We start from the raw sequence: 20,953 nt of genomic DNA on the forward strand, positions 1-20,953 counted from the left end.
TGTGTAGGACTCTTGATAGAGTTATTTATGAAATAGTAATACTTATGTAAAATTTTATGTAAAATTTATGTAAAATAAGTTATATAAATTAAACAATAGTAAGTACTATACAAATATTGTTTAACCTTACAATATAGTTACAATTGTTTTATTCATTTTCCGATGAAGAAACTAAGGTATACATAATGATTAGTTTAGCACAAATTAAGCATTTAAGAAGCTATTTTTTTGTCTTGTTTTGAGGTATTTTATAGCTTTTCTTTTTCTTTTCCAGAACTGAGGACTGAACTCAGGATCTTGTGCACGCCAGGCAGGTGCTCTTCTGCTGAGCTAAACCACCAGCCCCAGAAGCTATTTTGTGATGCACAAAAATTTCAAGTTCTTTGAGATTGTAGTACATATTCTGTGAGAAAGTAGGATGGTTTTCTTGTTGTAGTTAAAAAGTTTAGTGTTGATACATTATATAAATGATAAAAAATTGTCTACAGATCATTCCAGAGCCTGTAATAATGCAAATTGCCATTCTGTAACTACATTTGACTACATAACCATGCATTTTATAAAACCCGTAATAGAGTTCTAAAGAACATCCTTGGAAAAATTCCATGGAGCAGAAGGAACTGTACTACTACTCTCATTTCTCAAGATCCACCATTGCTCTCGTCTCTTCTGACGATGGAAGGGAGCCTTACAAAGGCTCTAACCTCCCCAAGGAGATCATGTACGCTCCCTTCTCTTGTATCTCTATACTAGCTTTAAAGACATAATGCATCTGAAACATGTGACTCCTCCCAAAGGAATGGGTGATTTGAGAGAAGACAAATAGACTCATTGCTTGTGAGGACATCTCTCATTATGTAAAACTCTTTTGATCTGCTATTAGACACTTGGATTTGAATAGAAATTTCAGCTTTTCAGGTACTTGTTCTGACCAGCTGACATACCATCCTTCTATCAAAAAGGAGCAAGGGTATCCCATGAAAATTGTGAGATAAATGCTGCATGAAGAAATGCTCAAAATCTCTGGAAATAAGGGAAATGCCAATCATAGGAATACTGATATTCCATCTTACCCCAGTAAGAATGGCCATATCAAGCAGACAAACAACAAATTCTGGCACAGACATGGAGGGGAAAAGGAATCCTAATGCTCTGTTGGTGTGAATATAAACTGGTACAGCCACTGTAGAAGGCAGTTTGGAGATTCCTCAAAAAAAAAAAGTAAATATAGAACTATGCTATAACCCAGAAGTACCCGGGCATTTATCTAAAAGATTACAAGACAGGATACAGTCAAGACATTTGTACACTTATGTGCATTGCTGCACTATTTACCATAACCAATTTATGGAAATAGCCCAGATGCCCTTCAATAGGTGAACAGATCAAGAAAATTATATGTATTTGAAACATGGTCTTGCCAGGGATGGCCTGTAACTCACAATCCTCCTGATTTAGCCTCTTAGGGCTGAGACCACATAGTCATGTGCTTCCAAGCCCAGGACAACTGTACAGTTCAAATGGTTGGATTTTATTGCATGTGAATTCTCAAGGGAGTTGTTTTAAAAAAGAAATGATCCTTGTGGGTTCTTTAAGATGTGTAGTACACTCAGATGGCTGCAGGCACAATTTAAGAGTTCTTTTCATTCATATTTGAATTTTTATTAGTGGGTACTTGAAAGAAGAAGTATAAGAAGCTAATAGGAGATGAACTTTCCAAGCTACTTGTATGAACATGACAAAAACCCATGGGTTTTCTTGAGTTATTTATTTGCATTTCAAGTTTAAGAGAGATGAAAGAAGAATACTCTTGATTCTATACTGCCTTATTCTATTCACAAATATGAAAGGACTTGAGAAAAATTGCTCCCAGGTTGTATGAAATCTAGGAAGGTATCAGCTACTTCCTGAGGGTAAAGATGGGATTTTTATGAAGGTAGCTCTAGCAGGGCAGGCTGGCAGATCTCTCAGGAGGTAAGCCAACAACATGGCAGGTTTTATCTGCTTTCTCTTCTTTCCCATCCATCAGGTTTAGATTGATATTAAGTATTTGCTTGTTTCAAATACACATTGATATTTAGTATTTTAGCTTTTATGTTTTTTCTTTATGTGTCTTTGGAACTTTTTTCCTTTTTTTTTTTTTTTGCTAGAGCTTGAACACAGGGATTTTACAAGTGCTAGGCAATTGCTTTGCCACTACTTTATAAAAAGAAATGAAAATACATAAACACATGTATGTGTTTTCATGTATATGTATTCATGAATATATGTGCATGTGTCTACTTGGGCAGAGCCTGATTTTTAAAAAAGCCCAACAGCATGCTTTTAGTGCCTGATTTTTTTTTTTTCAGATATAATGTTGGAATTTTAGTATGTCTTACTAAAATTTTTCTTGGAAAGAAAAAATTTTTTAAATGGAATGGCCATGTAGGAAACCATCTGTTGTGGGTAGAAATGTAGTGGGTAGCAGAGATTCTAAGACCAGTAGATTAGAAAGAAATGGCAATGAACAACTCTTGAAATGGTCCCTAGGGAGACCCGCAGAAGACTGGTTGTCCCTGGGCCAGCAGCTTTTGCTCATTTCTGAGAATCTTTGGGACAATCGCTCTAGTTGGAAGAAGGCCATATAGTTCTGCCAAAGCACACATAGCACATGGTCCTCCCCTCTGGAACACTAGAGTCTAGACAAACAGGGCAAGAAGTGAGTTCGCAGTGTCACCCTTCATCAGTCAGAATATTAGAAAATGGGATTGTCAGTAGGAGTTTGGGACTGAGATTTTTCCTCTGGGGTGGGGTGGATAGGATGAATGAGGGAGGGGGTGGCTCTGTTTATAAGGAAATGGACTCATCTGACTTGTGTAACTGTAACCTCTCTGTACATCACCTTGGCAATAAAATTTATTTTTTTTAAAAATAGGATGTTGAAGTACTCTTGTTGAAAGCAGCAATAATTAGAGATTTTTTTTTTAATTTTTGTGATCCTGGGGCTTGAACTAAGGGTCTGGGAACTGTCCCTGAGCTCTTTTGCTCTAGGCTAGTGCTCCAGCACTTTGAGCCACAGCACCACTTCTGGTTTTCTGGTGCTTGATTGGAGATAAGAGTTCATGGCCTTTCCTGCCTAGGCTGGCTTTAAATCATGATCCTCAAACCTCAGCTTCCTGAATAGCTAGGCTTATAGGCATGAGCCACCAGCACCTGGCTATAAATTCCTAAGACAGAATCTAGAATCTGTTTTTAATCCTGCAGCCTATGAATGTGGAAACTGAAGCCTATCAATATAAATAATGAGGCTGTGATGCCATGAATGCAGGGTTAGGTCTAGAGCTCTCCTCCATTTGCTTCTAGACTAATGCTTTTTGTTTTCTATTTATCAGTGCCTTTGAGTTTGGTTCAATGGACTGTATTGAATTTATTGGTTTTTATTCTAAATCTAATGACAGTGCATTCACAGTTGAGGCTGTCTCTCTTTTAGGCATCAAGAGTTCATATTATGCAACTCTGGCAACACAATGAAGACTTTAACCCCAAGATAGGGACACAGGTGGTTTTATCTTTCTTGCTGTCATCTTTAATGTACTTATAATGTACTATGTGATTTTTTTTGTTTCTTTTGTATGTTCTTCTCCTATGGTATGACCCCTGTTTTCACTGATTTTGATTCCGGTGCCCTTAATGTTGTATATACATTTTTCTAATTTGAGGAGGGGAAGGGAACTAACAAAATGCTGAAATAAGAGTATAGGTTGACCCATTGTATCAATGAGATATACAAGACACTATGTTGAAAACAAACTTTACAACTTTGGGGGCGGGGGTTGGGGAGAGAGGAGTTGGGGAGGTGGGGAGGGAAGGGATGGTAGGGGAAAAACAAGGAGGGGGTAACAACACTTGATAGGAATGTATTCATTACCTTACTCATGTTAACTGTAACACTTCTGAACAGTTTTTTTTACAATAAAAATATATATACAACAAAAGAAAATACAAAAAAATTAAAGCAGTCCAATATGAAGCAGTAGAAGCTGATAGAAAACTGTTTACCTCTGACCAAAAGATGAAGGGTGGGTTCTTCATCATAGGGATAAAAGGGCACAAGAGATTACTTTACTTAGTTTTGTTTATTTCGGGCTAAGGCTTAATTCTGTTTTCCTTGACTTCTCTTATGTTTCTTAGGCTACTCCATTTCCCAGTTTCTTACGCTACTCCATTCCCCAGTTTCTTAAACTATTCCTAATGAGCTTGGAACTCCTTGATGAATTCCCAGTGTTTTTCTGGCTGCATTTTTCTAAAACAAGGACATTGTAATTTCCGAGCATTAGCAAAACACCTGGCTCCATGATCTGTTGAAGTTTCTTCCCACATTTTATTATTCACTAACATGATATTGTCTTGAATCAGCATGAAATAATAGAGGAAACCTGGGGTTCGAAATCTGGGTTTGAATCCTAATTCTGCCATTGGAACTTGGTAGACTTTGGCAATGCACTTAAACTTTCTGTGGTCCAGATTCTCAGTTCCTAAACAAGGACCAGATGGTAATGTAAGTCTGTCTTTCTGCATTTACTGCAGAGCTCTACCCTTATAGTATAGTCCATACGAGAAGATTGCTGGCGTGCTACTTATCTCTGATTCTTGTGTGTGTGTGTGTGTGTGTGTGTGTGTGTGTGTGTGTGTGTGTGTGCCAGCCATAGGGCTTGAACTCAGGGCCTGTACTGTAGCTATTCTGCTCAAGGCTAGCACTCTACCATTATACAGTCACAGCTCCACTTCTGGCTTTTTTTGTGTGGTTAATTGGAAATATGAGTCTCACAGACCTTCTTATCCAGGGTTGGCTTAGAACCACAGTCCTCGAATCTTTGCCTCCTGAGTATCTAGGATTACAAGTGTGAGACACCCATTGCCTGGCACAGCTCTTGGTTTTTGATATCATTGTAATCGCCCTTTATTTTCTGCTTGCTTAACTCTTTCTTTCTGTTTTTCTTTAAAATTTTTGTCATCTAAAAGTAGTTGTACACAGGCTTTCAATCCAACATAGTGGTTTGCGACTAAAATACATCTTGATCAATGCCTCCCCTTTGCACAATTCTCCCTCATTTCTCCAAGCCACAAATACCCCTCTTTCTGATTTTGGCTACCAGAATTGACTCTGAGCTTCTTGTTCATTCAAGGAGATTTGTTAAAGTTCTCTGAGCTTCTGACACCCAACATACCCGTGCTGTCAATTTGCTTCTGGCATATCTGAGTAGTTAGTCCATTCCATTCCTAATTCCAGGAACCCAGTTGGCACCTGCCACCTTAGCTGCCCTAATCTAATATACCTTGATCCATTCCAGAGCTTTCAGAGGGCAGTGCGAGAATTAAAAAAAAGACATCATTATGAAGGACATACCACATTTACCTGGTACCAACTACATGTGGAAATGGTAAAATCTTTGTATTCTCTTTGAGTGAGAATTACAGCCATATGTTGCCTGGATATGATAATCAAGTATGACGAGAGAGCTGGTGAGTGTAGAAAGAAGTCAGTAAGGGAGATAGATCACTAATCTTGAGCAATAAAGCTCAAGGATAGTGTGCAGGCCCCGAGTTCAAGCCCCTCCAACTGACTAATAATAACAAGCATAATAATCATAATAATGTTACATACCCAGCACCCATCAACTGTGCACTAGGGATGGGTGTGTACTGCCGGGGACACACTGCCTTAGTTCTCCCACAATCCTTTTCATCTGAGTTGTCTCCACAGTCATTTTCTCCATTGCATTCTAACCTGTTGGGAATGCAACGCCCTGGTGGAAAAAAAAGTACACAGCATTGCCATCTATTGTCATTTAAGACAGTAGTTGTTGTGCAATACACGCTTTACATTTTATTGATTGATTGATTGATGGCCAGTCCTGCGGCTTGAACTCAGGGCCTGTACACTGTCACTGAGCTTCTTTTGCTCAAGGCTAGCACTCTACCATTTGAGCCACAGTCTCACTTCTGGCTTTTTCTGTTTATGTGGCACTGAGGAATCAAACCCAGGGCTTCCTACATGCAACGGGAGCACTCTACCACTAAGTCACATTCCCAGCCCGTTTTAAAGGAATGTTAGGGGCAAAATTGCATTACTGTTTGTAAAGGATTAGGAATTTATAGAAATGGGATGATAAATTGATATTTTCCATAAGTCTGAAGATGATCAGAGTTGCCAGAAAGTTATTTGGTTGCCATTCAGGTCCCTGCTTATAAGAAAAGAAGTAATTCTACAATCACATTATAGTGATTTTGCTTTTGTACAAAATATATGTTTTGTACAAAAAAAGTTAACAGGGGTTGAGAATTTTATTGTGATTCAGATGTCAGAATCTAGGTTATAGTTTTTATTGGAAAGTACTACAATTTTTATGCATGCAAATAAGACAGCTGAATCTCTAAAGTTTCATGGTGAGCAAAGAAACCCGACTTAAGGGCCATGACCTGAAATTAATTTAGATGATGTTCAAGAATATGAATAAGGTGGTGATTAACTAGAAAGCAAAAGATGTGAAGACATTTTCTATATCTCCACTGACATTTGTTTCCATGGTTGTATAAATTTATGAAAATCAAATTGCACATTTAGGATCTATGTATTTTGTAAATATAATTATTTAATTACTAGATGTAACTACTATTTATTTTATTAAATATATTCACTGTTCTCCTCTATGTAATTACTGTACTTAATTATTTTACTAAATATAACTTACCATATCTGACTGTTTTCTGGACAAATTTAGTTCTGAGATGACAAGTTAAATAAATGCATTGGGAAAATGATACAAATTCCATGGTTGCATCTGATTCTCTTTTGTACTTTTTGTCTTGCTGATTTTCCTAAGGATCTTTGGATTCAGTGTGTTACTCTGTACTGTATAAACTAAATGCCCTGGGTACACGGCTGAAATATCCTCTCCTGTTCCTCAGCTTCTTGCTGTGTTCAAGGATGCTGGTAACTGTGCCATTTTACACACATTCATCAATAGCCAAATGACTTACTCAAGATTGTCTGACTGACTATTTTGGGTTGTGACCAAAATCTCACTATAGCTATGTGTTACTATTTTGACTAAAATACTTGGAGGAAATGGGTATTCTGCCAGATTAATATGTTATTAACACAAGGTGACCTCCTAAAAGATTTCATTGCAAGTCTTCTGGTCAATCATTTTCCCTTAGAAGGTAGAGTGCAATGAAAATAATTTTCTCCCCTTGAGTATTCAAGATCATGCATGATGTCCAGACTATTATTATAATTATACACAGACTCATGCAAAAATTAAAATATAGATGGAATAGAATTTCTATCGATCTCAAGATATATCCTGGAAGCTAGTCTCATTTTAAAACAGTATATCTTTAGTCTTATTTTAAACAGTAGACAGATTGTGCAATTTAATTTGAAATAGAAGATATTTTAATCTACAATGAACTTATAGTACTTCTAGAGCTCTGAATATGGCACTTATAAGTTTAAGAGAAATATAACTTTTGGAAGGTGTAGAGATAAGAAAACTCATTCTGGGTATCATTCCTACTAGCCAAAGTTTGTGAGTGGGTTATCAGGTTTGCGAGGGTATAAGAAATTCCATCTATTTGGTCCTTCAAGATATTGAAGGGGGACTTTTAGAAGGCATAGGGATAAGAACTGCTGGGACAGCTCCACCATGAACCCCAGCTGTCCCCATAACCAGCAACGGACTGATAAATTCCTGGCTCTTATGTGATGATCAAGTTATTCCACAGCCTTTTGGTTGTTAAATATTCCATCAAACATGACATAGAACTCTACAAAGCATCCATTAACACCACAGAGAATGGGAATTAGATTGGGTATTTTTTTTGTACCAGACTCAGAATGACATTTAGTCCTCACCTAACAAAGAAACAGAACTAATCATCAGTACTAAAGAGACTACCTTCTTTTAGTTCCTCCCTCATCATCACGATTCAGCCTCTTTGGAGTTCCCAAGATATTCAATGTCTACATGGAATTTTCAGAATTACTCACAAGGATTGTCCCTGTGATGTTTGGGACATAGCTGAGAATAATTGGGGGCCATCAAATCCCAATGGAAGAGCAAGTAGGAAAAATGAGCTATTGTAAGCTCATAAATAAATCTTACATCAAAGCAGGGATTAGAAAGTCAAGGAGAGTTTACATACTGCAAGATTTGTAGATGTCAGCCTATGCATATGCAGTAGTCCCTGCTTCTCAATGAGGAGTAGGTTTCAACTTCACCAACCTTATAACTTAATGCATTTCCTGGCTTCATTAAGCACCAATCACACACTGTGGTCCAACTTTTGCAGTGTGTGGCAGCATAACTAGCACAGATTTATTTTGCCCTCTTCACAATTTCCTGGAAATTGTACTTCATGGCCATCATCAAAGAAAGTAAAGGTATTATAAATGCAAACCCTGTCACAGCACGACAGGAAATCTGATCACTGACACTAACAGGCCAGTCAGGTGCACAGTGTAAATGTGCTAGACAAAGGGGTAATTCACTCTCTGGGTAGGACAGGGAAGGAGGATGTGAAATTCCATCACCCCATTCTGACATGCAATGTGAAACGTACACATTATTTATTTTGGGAATTTTTCATTCGATATTTTGTGAATATGGTTAACCACAAGTAGCTAAAACCATGAACAATATATACACACATATATAACATATGTGTGTATATTTAATATCTGTATGTATATATATATATATCCTCTGAGCTATATCATTACTTAGAAATTAAATTTTTTTTGTTTACTTGAACTTACACGTGTTACTGCAGTGGTATAATGTTTTTATAACCAGACACAGATTTTTCTAGTCTTGTAAGCTTAAAATGAGAACTTTTAAAAGTAAGTTGGCACAATGCCTTGGAGTTAGTCTTGTGAGTAATTCTGAAAATTCCATGTAGACGTTGAATATCTTGGGAACTCCAAAGAGGCTGAACAGTGGTGATAAGAGGAGAACTAAAAGAAGGTAGTCTCTTTAGTACTGATGATTAGTTCTGTTTCTTTGTTAGGTGAGGACTAAATGTCATTCTGAGTCTGGTACATAAAAATCCATAACCATCCAGTCTCATCCCATTCTCTGTGGCGTTAATGGATGCTTTGCAGAGCTCTGTCTTAATATGTCATGTTTGATGGAATATTTAACAACCAAAAGGCATTGGAATAACTTGATCATCACGTATGAGCCAGGAATTTATCAGTCCATTGCTGGTTATGGGGACAGCTGGGGTTCATGTTTGAAGCTGTGTGGACAGCAGGGTCATACTGCTTACAGACCATTACCCATTCATGGTAACAATTCAATTGTTGAAAATCAATGGCTATTGATAGATTGCTGATGAAGTGAAGCCCAGCTGTGCTGACAGTGCTAACTTTCTGAAATCACTTGTTATGTATCGGCAACCCAAGGAGAAATAAAAAATTTGTCAATATTTTTGGCTTCTGCAAAGCTCTTTTGTGCCTAATTTCACAGGCTTATGGCTTACAGAATCAAAAAATCTTTCCTGATTATGTGTTGTAAAATTACCTTTTAAAGCTTCAGTCTTACATTTTAATTTTAATATTCTTATGTATACATCATATATATTACATAATTCTATGTATGTACTATCCTCAGTCACTATCATCAATATTTGGCTCCTATTTCCTTTTTGGTTAATTTGTGACATGACCTCTTTCATCTAGACACAATATACATCTCCATATTAAAATCCCTCTCTCATTTTCCAGGATTGGGGTAGGCAGAGAGAAAACACTGACATTCAAGAAAAGTTGGCAAATTGAAGTCAAGAACCAAGGCATAAGAGGAAGAAACTTTAGTTCCAAGGTTATTTTCTTATGAAATTTGTTATTTATTAAATATAAATACATCACTTTTCAAGATCTGAGGGTAGGCAAAAATGAATTTCTTTATGAATAAATAATAAGTGAATTTATCACCTGGATCTTATTTTGATTCTAAATTCAAATTGACTATTTTGATAGAATGTTGGTGAACTATTTATAGCTCGTGTGTTAAACTGACCTGAACCTCTCTTGTAAAGAAAATTTTATCGGATCTCTTCCATGCTCATTTGTCCATATATTGCCCAGGGCAGCTTCAGTGGTATTGTGCTAGAGTTCAGTGTCAGGAAGACAGACCACACACTTACAAAAGCTAAATATTTTCCAACTGTATCTTTGCTAAAAATTGCAGAAATTAGAGCTAAATTGTTCAAAATGGAGAGCATTGAAGAGTTATTAATTAATAAGAAGGCATACATGATTAATTTATCCAAGATTTGGTTATATTCTAATGGTACTTAAATTCAGATTTTACAAGTCTGAGTGTTAGACTTGAAGATATTGCAAGCAGTTAAATCATTTTGATCCTGTGTTTTGGAATTACCTACAGATGCAATAAAAACTATATTTTTTTCTAGTAATTCTTCTGACACACATCCTTCTGACACAGTATTTCAATATGATTGTATTAATAAACTTATTGAAAGTCTTTTCAATCTATCACTTCAAGCATCCTCATTGTGTATTTGTACTTATTAACACATGATTGAAAATATCTGCCAATGTGTATTTGTACTTATTAACACATGATTGAAAATATCTGCCAATGTGTATTTGTACTTATTAACAATGATTTAAAAAGCTGCCAATATTTATTATTCCCCTTCCTCCCTTTTCTCTCTGCTTGAGAACAATGTGGGGATTCCAATATCATTGCTTAATGAGCAAATGAATCAGGTAAGTGGTCAAGATGACTGTATCTGGAGAGCTCTAATTCCACTCATATATACCTTGGCCATTTGTAGCATAATAACTCTATCTCTTGTGGTTAAAATGGGTGGGATTTCTCTATCATAGCTTTCACTGGTACTTAGTTGGAATAGCTTTGATTTAGTCTTTTCTTTTTGTGGAGACTGAACATTTTACAAAAGTACTTTACCACTGTCACAACGAAATTTGTTCTTGCAATCAGCCTCTTCAATTCTGCAGAGTTTAGATGGGATGCATGGTTGAAAGGTGCTCAGGGGCTCAGTACACGGTTGTCCTCCAAATTGACTAGGGCGCAAGACAGATCTAATCTTGAACTGGAAGGAACGGAGAGAAAGATGAGTAACTCTAAGACAAAGTCAAGGTCAAAATGCAGCTAAGAAAAACGAGGGTGAAGTTTCCTATGGTAGTGTTTCCTAAACTGTACTAACATTTATTACATTTCATTATTGTGTGTAATTACAAAAGCCACCAACTTCCTACTCCTCAGTCTCCCAACCTGCAAAACAAAGCAATGGGACAAAGTAGGGTTTCTCCTAATACTTGGAATTGCATGGTAATACAAGTACACTATGTATGGTAATGTAAGTACATTAATGTGAAATGTACCAATGTTTACAGGGTCTTCTGGGAGCAGCAAATTCTTCCAGGCAATAACAATAGCTCTTCTATATTTCCAAGACAGTGTGAACTGATAAATGGGAAACGATTTTTTAAGATTCTTTTGCCTAAGGAAGTCACCATGGAAACCAAAGTTGACATATTCTCCCTACTTGGAAAGATAGTAAAATAGTAAAATGAAAATGTCCAAGAAAGATAGAAATAATGCCAGTGTAACAAGTACTGACTCTCAAGCCAAAAATCATATTAAAATGCAAATACTTTATTAATTAGTGGTATCTTTTTGGACAAAATATTTAACCCCTAATGGGCTATAACTTCCTATCTATTAAATGAGTGGAAGCACCTAGTACGAGGTGAAGTATCACCAAAGTGACAGAGTACAAAGAGTGGGTGGGTGCTCTGCACATCAGTTTCATTTTCTTTTCTAGTATGTGAATTCTTGGGAACACCACCCTATCTGGGGACATGGGGATCAATGCTCTTTCAGATGTGAGCAAGAACTGGGTAAATATTACAGCTGGGAACAATAAACACATGGAGGGACTTTCCCATAGGAAAAGGAATTCGAAGGCAGGGCAGAATCAGCCTTTTGATTTATTTCCTTAATTTTGTCTCGTTTTAAGCATTCAACTGAAATCTCCATTCTTAAAGCAGTTAGTTTTATATTCAGCATTTTCAGAGGACATAGGCAGTGGAAATAAAATATGGTAAGCATAATAATACAATGTTGGAGGAGGAAGTTCCTTTTGGTGTTCATATGACAGTAGAGCATGTCATGTAAAAATAAATCTCAGCTCTTCACCCTCTCTCTGAGAAAATTACTAAATGAAAATTTCCCCCAGAGGCAAGTGAGGTAGTTTATTGGGGAAATGGAAGGAAGAACATTTCTGTGTTGCTGGTCCTGTCAGGGAATCAGAGAACTTAATTGCAATTCAGATATCTAGGGTGTGTTCCTGTGTCACATACCTGTTTTCCAACACAGGGGTCACAGTCCGACCATGGCCCATAGTCTCCCAGAAGGCAGTTGATGGGACACATCTGCCAGTTGCATGCTCTGGTCTCCTGCTTGGTGCAGGTCTGGTCACAAGAATTGTCCCAATAGTAACTGTCCATTACTATTTGTCTGTTATAGTGAGAAAAATGTTGCTCAGAATGAGTGTCCTCATTGTGGCCCCAGCCCTATCATCAAAATATTGTAGAACATTAACTCCAGAATTAAATGGGAAGAATATTTTCTTTTTTTGGGGTCCGGTCGTGGGGCTTGAACTCTGGGCCTGGGCATTATCCCTCAGCTCTTCAGCTCAAGGCTAGTGCTCTACCACTTGAGCCACAGCGCCACTTCCAGCTTTTTTCTTTTTGCTTATGTGGTGCTGAGGAATCAAACCCAGGGCCTCCTGCATGCAAGGTAAGCACTCTACCACTGAGCTACCTTCCCAGCCCAAGGGAAGAATACTTTCATTGAAAGATCAAACATTGAAAGTGGCACTGTGGCTCAAAGTGATAGAATGCTAGCCTTGAGCTAATGGAGTTCAGGGACAGCACCTAAGACCTGAGTTCAAGTCCCATGATGGACAAAAAAGGATTAGGCATATTTGTATATATGTATCTATATATGATATAGATATCTATTCAGATATCTATCTATCTAGACACCTTTCTATATCATAAAGAAACTGAAAACCAGATATATAATTTATGGGGTCAAGTACAAAGTAAAGATAAGGTTTCCAATTGAAGACTTTAAAGACAATGAAATAGAGCATTAAATCAAGTATGAAGCCTTTCTAATTTGGGGCCAGTGAGTGGACACAAGGCACATTCATGAAGCTGGTCTTGATGGAGCTCCCGAATGGGATTGGAAGGAAAAAGTAAATTGCTTAGAAGATGAATACAATTTATAAGTATAGTGATGAAGGTAGGTCAGGATTTAAAAGCAACATTTAAAGGCCAAGTAGCAGGAGAAAACATTTATGTTTTCTCTCCAAATGATCAAAATTTGACATGGAAGAAAGCATGACTATTCCAGAAAGGAGCTTGGCCAGTGAGCATATGATAGGGAAGGATCGTATTTTATTTGCTGGGCAGAGCTTCTAAAGGACGCTTCAGTAGTCCAGTATAAAGAAATTTGTTTTCACTCTTGGTAGATGGTTTATTGGAAGTCAACTGGTAATTTTAATGAGATTCAAACTACATATGCAAAAATAGCTTTCTAAAATAAGTGTCCAAAATGAGCAATAAGAATCTAAACACAATAACTATACATATTTTTCCTTCAAGACCTGTGAACACTTTCATTGTACAGAAAAATCTAAAAAGTATAAATAACATGTGTGAGATGAGTAATCTGAATTGGCAAAAGACTGACTTTTTAACTGTTATCAAGTAAGCAGGTTTTTTTTTTTTTTTTGCCATCCTGTATATGCTAACAATCAAGCTAATAGCTAGCACTACTGCTCAATTGAAGTCCTGTTACACTTGGTTTAATGAGTAGAAAATTCTCTATAATTAACTCACTAATTGTAGGCAAGCAAAGTTGTATACTTATTGAAAAAAAAAACTTGAGTCAGTGAGTCTAAGGAAGTTAGTTAACTAAAAACATTGCACGCTTAATTTCTTTGAAACCTTTTTTTCCCTTAGAGGAAAAGTAGACCATCAGTATTATATAGAAGAGATCTCAACTTCCATATCAATTCTTAAGTTCTTATTTGTCATACAGGCTTCTTTCATTGCTTAAAGCAAAGTTCTTTTATCTTTGCTCCTTCTCCTTTATTTCTTCCTCTTCTTTTCCCTCTTCCTCCTCTTCCTCCTCCTCTCCTCCCCTCTCCTCTCCTCCACACTCTTCTCCTCTCCTCCCCTCTCCTCTCCTCTTCTCTTCTCCTTTATTCTCATTTTCTTCCCCTTCTCTTCCTCTTCCTTTTCCTCCTTTGTGCTTCTCCTTCTTGGGCAGTGATACTGAAGTTTGAACTTAAGGCCTCATATTTGCTGTCCAGTTGTTTTACTACAGCTCTGCTGGCCACAACCCTTGCCCTTTTTGCTTCAAATATTTTTCAGGTAGGGTCTTATTTTTTTCCTGGACTAGTTTGGACCACCATCCTCCTATTTCTATCTTCATCATAGTTCCATGAAGGTATGAACCACCACACTCAGTTTAGTATTTGAGTTGGGGTCTCATTAACTTTTGCTTAGTTGAAACTGCGGCTTGATCTCCAGCTTTTCAGTAGTTGGAATCACATCTCAGAATGGTACAGTACTTCTAGAATTTTTGATCCCATCCTTGTGGTCTCCCAGGACACACACACACACACACACACACACACACACACACAATCAGTGTAGTTCACACCCACCTCTGTCGGCTCTGAGTTCCAGAATTGCAGGTTTTTGAGCAGCTGGACCACTGAGTCCATGGGTAGTGATCACAGAAGCAGGCTTGGTCCCTGTCAATCAGTGTGCTCAGCAGAATGAAATATAAGACAGGGTACCTCGCCATGTCTTAAGAGATTTCAAGACCTAAAACAGAATGATATAAAGTCCATGTTCAGTGATTCTTGGCAATAAAACTTCACAAGTCACTCTGAGTCACAGACTGTAATGTGATTTAGGAAACATCTATATTTCTCTATCTTATTTAAAACAAGTTAATGCACAAACTCAAATGTTAATCATACAACTTGGAATTTTAGAGATTTTTTTAAAAAATGATATTGACTACCATAGTATTATCTTCATGTACAGCACAATAACTTTCTTTGAACTCCAGTGACGGAGTACAAGGCAAACTATGTAAATCACTTCATTCTAAAAATAGTGAGATTTACAAAATCATATAGTTCTCAAAACAACCCCTCATTTTGTGTGGGAAGTACATTTGAACATATTCCAGTTTTCTGTTTTTTTTCTGGGACTGAGGAAGGAGGTTAGACTACGCTTCTAGGATATTCCCTGGCATGTTGGAAACCTAGAGAGAGTTTGCTATTCTATTGCTCTGTACATGGAGACATAGAAGTTAGTGCTCAGTGGGGCTTTAAAAAATCTTGCTGTATTATCTTAAGCAATATCTTAAGCAATTGTACAAAGCATACAATGCAGCCCGATCAATGTCATCCCTTCCATCATTCCCATCCCTCCAACTCCACCCCACCCCTCAGTTTTCTAAGTTCCATTTTCATCCACCATTCTTCTCTCCATTTCTCTTCCCCTTCCCCTTTGCTTCACCTCCCCCCACACCACATGTTCCAGCTTCCTGGTATTAATTTTGATAAACTGTAAGTTAGTTGTTCAAAGGACTTACACCATTGGAATTCTTCCCTGCATATACCTTACTTTAGTACTTTAGTTAATATTTTTAATACTTCAGTTATATGTTTGTGCATATATGCATATGACCCTGTAGATGCTTACATGCATATATAATTTAGATCTAACTTCCAAATGAGAGAAAACATGTGTCCTTTGTTTTCTGAGCCTGGCTTATTTCACTTAACATAATTTTTTCCCAGGTCCATTCATTTCTCTGCAAATGACATAGTACCATTCTTCGTGATAGATGAGTAAAATTCTAATGCATACACACGAAATATATACACACATAACATATAACACACACATACACACACATATATAATTCCTTCACACTGTGTTGACAAAAATGAGGCTGAGATGAAATGGCATTGAAATTGCATGACAATAGCTCTATCTGATGAGGTGCCTCCCTTTGCTGTTTCTAGCAATAGAAATTATTGTTACTGAAGTATTAAGATGCCTGGAGCTCTACCACGAGAGTCATTGGATGACTGTGTCTTGATAAAGACAGTAAAACCCTTGACCAGTGCTGCCCATCTGTGTGCTATGGGGGCTTGTGCATCTACAAGTCATCAGCAAGATCCTCACTGCCCCATGGCACTGACTATTTGGTCTTGATCTTCGTATCTCTAACAAAATATACAACATGATTCACATATGTGTATAACTTATATACACATATATTGACTATGCTGCTGCCATGAATATAACTGTCATTCAGCAAAGTAGCAACTCATTTCCTGTGTTTCAGTTTCATCACCTACAAAATGGAAATTATAGTTTTACTTTTTTATAAGGCCTTTGTTGGAATTCAATAACAAAAAAAGTTGAAATAAAATAGAATGATCCCAAGCATAGAATCAGCACTCAATACATACCAGCTTTCAAATTAATAACTTTTAAGAACATTACAAAATTAATAGTAACACATTGCATTTTCCTCAAAATAAGACTCCTGGCATTAAACAAGACTATTCAAAGCTTTAAAATATGGTTTTAGTCACTTTGCATAATACAAACAAGTCAGATTCCTAATCATTATGTTTGAACTTGCAATGTTCCTCTAGTGCTTCCTATGTCCTCTTATAGCTTTAATTTTTCCTCTGTTTCCAATAAAAAACATTAAGTTTAAACAAATATCTTCTATTTTTCCTATGTCCTGTCTTACTAGAATGCAAACACCATGGTGGCTGGTCTTTTGTGTCAGTTTTCTTCAGGTAAATATTGAGAAGAATGAGAGAAAGCAGAGTATGCATTGAATAAATGCTTGTGGAATTTACCAAGCCAAGGATATGTTTCAGAAACGGCTTTGTATGAAATATGAATGCAAGTTGAATTTATCTTTACCACCACTTCTGTAATAGTATTCTTAAACATTTTATTAGATTATGCGTATTTCATAGATTTTAAAATCAGACGTCTCTGCCCAATGGGCATCTGTTATTTTTGAAAGAATGACAACTTGTAGCATAACCACTTTATCTTGTTTCTATGGAAATTTTAAAAAGAGCTAGGACTCTGTAGATTGAGGTTAATTTTTCCAAACATATAATTTATTTAGTCCACTTTTCATTTATTTTATAACATTATGTTTTAAAAATATAGAGCTGGGCGCCAGTGGGTCACACCTGTAATCCAAGCTACTCAGGAGGCTGAGATCTGAGGATCACAGTTTGAAGTCAGCCTGGGAGACTCTTATCTCCAATAAACTACTCAGAAAAAGACAGAAGTGGCACTGTGGCTCAAGTACTAAAGTACTAGACCTAAGCACAAAGAGGCTCACAACCCCCAGGTTCTAAGTTTAAGCCCCAGGACTGGAAAAAAATAAAAATATATAGAAATGTACAAAGAAAACTGTAATAGCTTGTAATACATCCAACTTAAAAAAATCCTTTGTTGACACTAAAACAGATCATAGATATTTTCATGTGAAAACTTTAAAAAAAAAAAAGAAAAAAGAAAAAGAAAAACCGAGTTCTCATTTTTGTATGTCTCCAATGGAGGGAAAACTTGTTCATATACCAGTTTACTCATGTTACTAAGTCCTACCCAAATGATCACAAACAAGGTCATACCAAAGCTACCAGCACAACCATGTTTATCGCAGCATTATTTACCATAACTAAGATATGGAACCAACCCCGATGTTCCTCAGTAGATGAATGGATCAAGAAAATGTGATATATATGTGTATATATATAAATACACACACACACAAATAAACAAGCAATGGAATTCTATGCCTCTGTCAGAAATAATGACATTGCCTCATTTGTTAGGAAATGGAAAGACTCGGAAAAAATTATATTAAGTGAAGTAAGCCAGGCCCAAAGAAACATAGGTCCCATGGTTTCCCTTGTTTGCAATGACTAGTACATATCTAGGACAAGCAGAGAAGGTCAAAGGCTATGTATATACAATGACATGAGATAATGTTAAGCAAAATGTACCCCAAGACAAGGACACAAGTGGTTTTTTTCTTTCTTGCTAGTGTTTTTAATGTACTTATAATGCACTGTGTGATTCTTTTGTTTCATTTGTATTTTCTTGCCCCACAGTATAACCCTTATTTTCACTGGATTTGATGCCGGTGTTCTGCACCTTGTATATATATTTTTGTAATTTGGGAAGGGGAAGGGATATTGTGGAACTCTTAAATGAGGATGCAGACTGACCCATTGTGACGACAAGATGTACAGGACACTATGTTGAAAATGAACTTTACAGTGTCGGAGTGGGGGTGGAGGTGGGAGGAGTTGGGAGGTGGGGAGGAAAGTGATGGTAGGGGGAAAACAAAGGAGGAGGTAACAATGCTCGCTATGATATGTACTCATTATCTACTCATGTACTGTAACCCCTCTGTACAATATTTTTACAATAAATATATATAATAAAAGTACCTTGAATATTATGGCTGCTTTCACACAACTTTTTTTTTTTTCTCTATTCATCTGTCCCCTCCATCCCTTTTGCTTTTCTAACTCCCACCAACCTGTTTCAGTTTCCTGGTACTCATTTTGCTAAACTATGAGTTAATTGTTCAAAGGAGTTACACCATTGCACAAAGCTCCTTTCCCTTGTTTATACTAGGCTTGAGCCAACCTGTTTATGTATATATGCATATAACTCTGGATATGAAGAAAACATTTAAAACATCTGCGTAATCAGCATGTAAATAACTGAAACAAACTGAGTTGAAAGGTATGATGGGTTCTCAGAAGATACTATTTGCTTTGATTTATAAAACCTTCAAAGTATAGGTAGATTTATCCCAATTATCATCAAAACCTGCAGTAAAAGAACCCTTACAAAATATTCTGATCTCTTCTTTGTGTATAATTCTCTGAAACTATTTGGGAAACTACATAAATTAAATGGAAACATCAAAAATTATTTGGTGAGCTGCTAACAAAAGAGCTACTTTGTAGCTTATCCCTTATAATAATTTATTGTCATGAAGATAAGTTATTTTATGTTAAAAGGATAATTTTCATTCAAATATATAAAACTTATTTTTTTAAATTTCTCTTGTTATTTCATCCCACTAAATAATAACATATAGTTCTTTATTAATTTCCATTGCCTATAGATACTTTGGAAGGAACTAATATTGCATGCTGATGTTTTATCCATTGCTACACAATTTTCACAGAAAAAAATGGAACAAGAGAATGTTCATTGAATAGAGGGCCATAGTTGGGAAACTTTTTTACTTCAGGGCCACAGATTTAGAGCAGCCATTCTCTACTTTTCTCATGATTTTACTATCTCTGTTGTAAATGCCCTAAAAGTCACTTATGTCATTAAACTACTGAAGGTGGCATTGTGAGACTGAATGATAGCTTGAAAGGAAGTTCATCTTATTCTGTATTTCCTCATGAGCTTTACTGACATGAACCATAGGTCCACAGGGCAGTTCAGTGCATCTAATCTGACATATTTCAGAGGATGCTGTAGTTTATCTGCCACTGCCCACTCTTCCTTTCCATCTCTTTGCACAGCTTTCACCTTTCTTATGTCTTATGTTTTCTTCTGTATTTGGCCCAGAAGATTGAACAATGATGTTTATCATCATTAGAATTGTCTGGGACAAGCCAGGCACATGGCTGGCTTTGGCTAAAGACTATACTTTCTTTACTTTTAACTGTAGTTTAACTCATAGAGGAACTTGACCTCAAAGGCTTTCAGAAAGAACATTTAAAAAAACATGAACCTTTGGTTCTTTTTGAGATTGAAGCAGAGTAGTTGGTTCTTAGTTTAAAAGAAAGACAAAAAATGGTTCAACTCTGAGTGGTATATTTTAATACGTGAAAGGGACAGTTTGTTGGAAATATGATCTATAATTTTTAAACATTAAGAATAAAATAAACTTTAAAAATAAAATGTTACTCACCTTTAAAGGGAGTTTGTAGTATCCAGGGACCTCATCTGCAAATGACTGAGGAAAATGTAGATACAGGCAATAAGTAGGCTTATGTGGTATTGCAAATAAGCCTTTTCCTAGTGCTAACTAACACAACCTACTACTAGCCTGTCCCAGAGAGTATTATCAGAGCAAACAATATGTGGAAACATGGACTTTGCCAATGATTACTCTGAGCAACAGTAACTCTGAAACTCTAAGCATGAGATTTTATACAAGATCTCGAATTTTTAGTAATTTTCTTATTCAAGGTTATAGCAATAACTTTTTTTTTACTGCAGAGAGTTGAATTATTGTACCAAAGACTATATATAACCTGCAAGGCCTAAATATTTTACTATCTGTCCATTTACAGAAAATGTTGCAACACATGTGGAGAGATTTCTGATTAATTAACACGACCACAGTGTTTTGTTTTTCTTGCTTTGGGAAGGAGGAGGGATTCTATTTAGATGTAAGGATTGAGAGCTTGGAATCAAATACTTACGGCTCTAGTCTCTTGTTGAGTACGATTAATATCACAATACCAAACAGAATGCCCTCTTCTCAATTCACTGCTGGCAAATGAAACATGATATAGTGCCTATATTTTTCTGAACACTCAGGGAAACTTCTCTATATTATTCATCTCCCCTGTCCATCTGAAAGTCTATTTTTAATCTCTTCTTTTATTAAATATTTCATAAGCTGTATGGATTTGTGAATTATCTTGAGTTGATTGCACAATTTTGCCACTATTATATTTCTTCTTTGAAATCACAAGTGATTTCTTAATTTCAAATTTGGGGATG

The 20,953-nt window shown here is 36.5% G+C and overlaps 1 protein-coding gene across 1 annotated transcript in view; it reads right to left on the reverse strand.

The window, feature by feature from the left end:
* The window catches only part of C6 (complement C6), a 65,440-nt gene extending 50,513 nt beyond the window's left edge, over positions 1-14,927 (reverse strand). The window contains exons 1-4 of the mRNA XM_042690534.1: positions 14,785-14,927; positions 12,404-12,560; positions 10,986-11,130; positions 5,648-5,789 (exon numbers count right to left, since the gene is read on the reverse strand). Of these exons, the coding sequence (XP_042546468.1) occupies positions 5,648-5,789; positions 10,986-11,130; positions 12,404-12,560; positions 14,785-14,927 (587 nt within the window). The remainder of the gene's footprint in view (positions 1-5,647; positions 5,790-10,985; positions 11,131-12,403; positions 12,561-14,784) is intronic.
* Positions 14,928-20,953: the final 6,026 nt, after the last annotated feature.

This window comes from Dipodomys spectabilis, unplaced genomic scaffold (genome assembly GCF_019054845.1).
Source record: "Dipodomys spectabilis isolate Male_0828 unplaced genomic scaffold, ASM1905484v1 ptg000138l, whole genome shotgun sequence".
In the NCBI taxonomy this organism is placed as follows: domain Eukaryota; kingdom Metazoa; phylum Chordata; class Mammalia; order Rodentia; family Heteromyidae; genus Dipodomys; species Dipodomys spectabilis.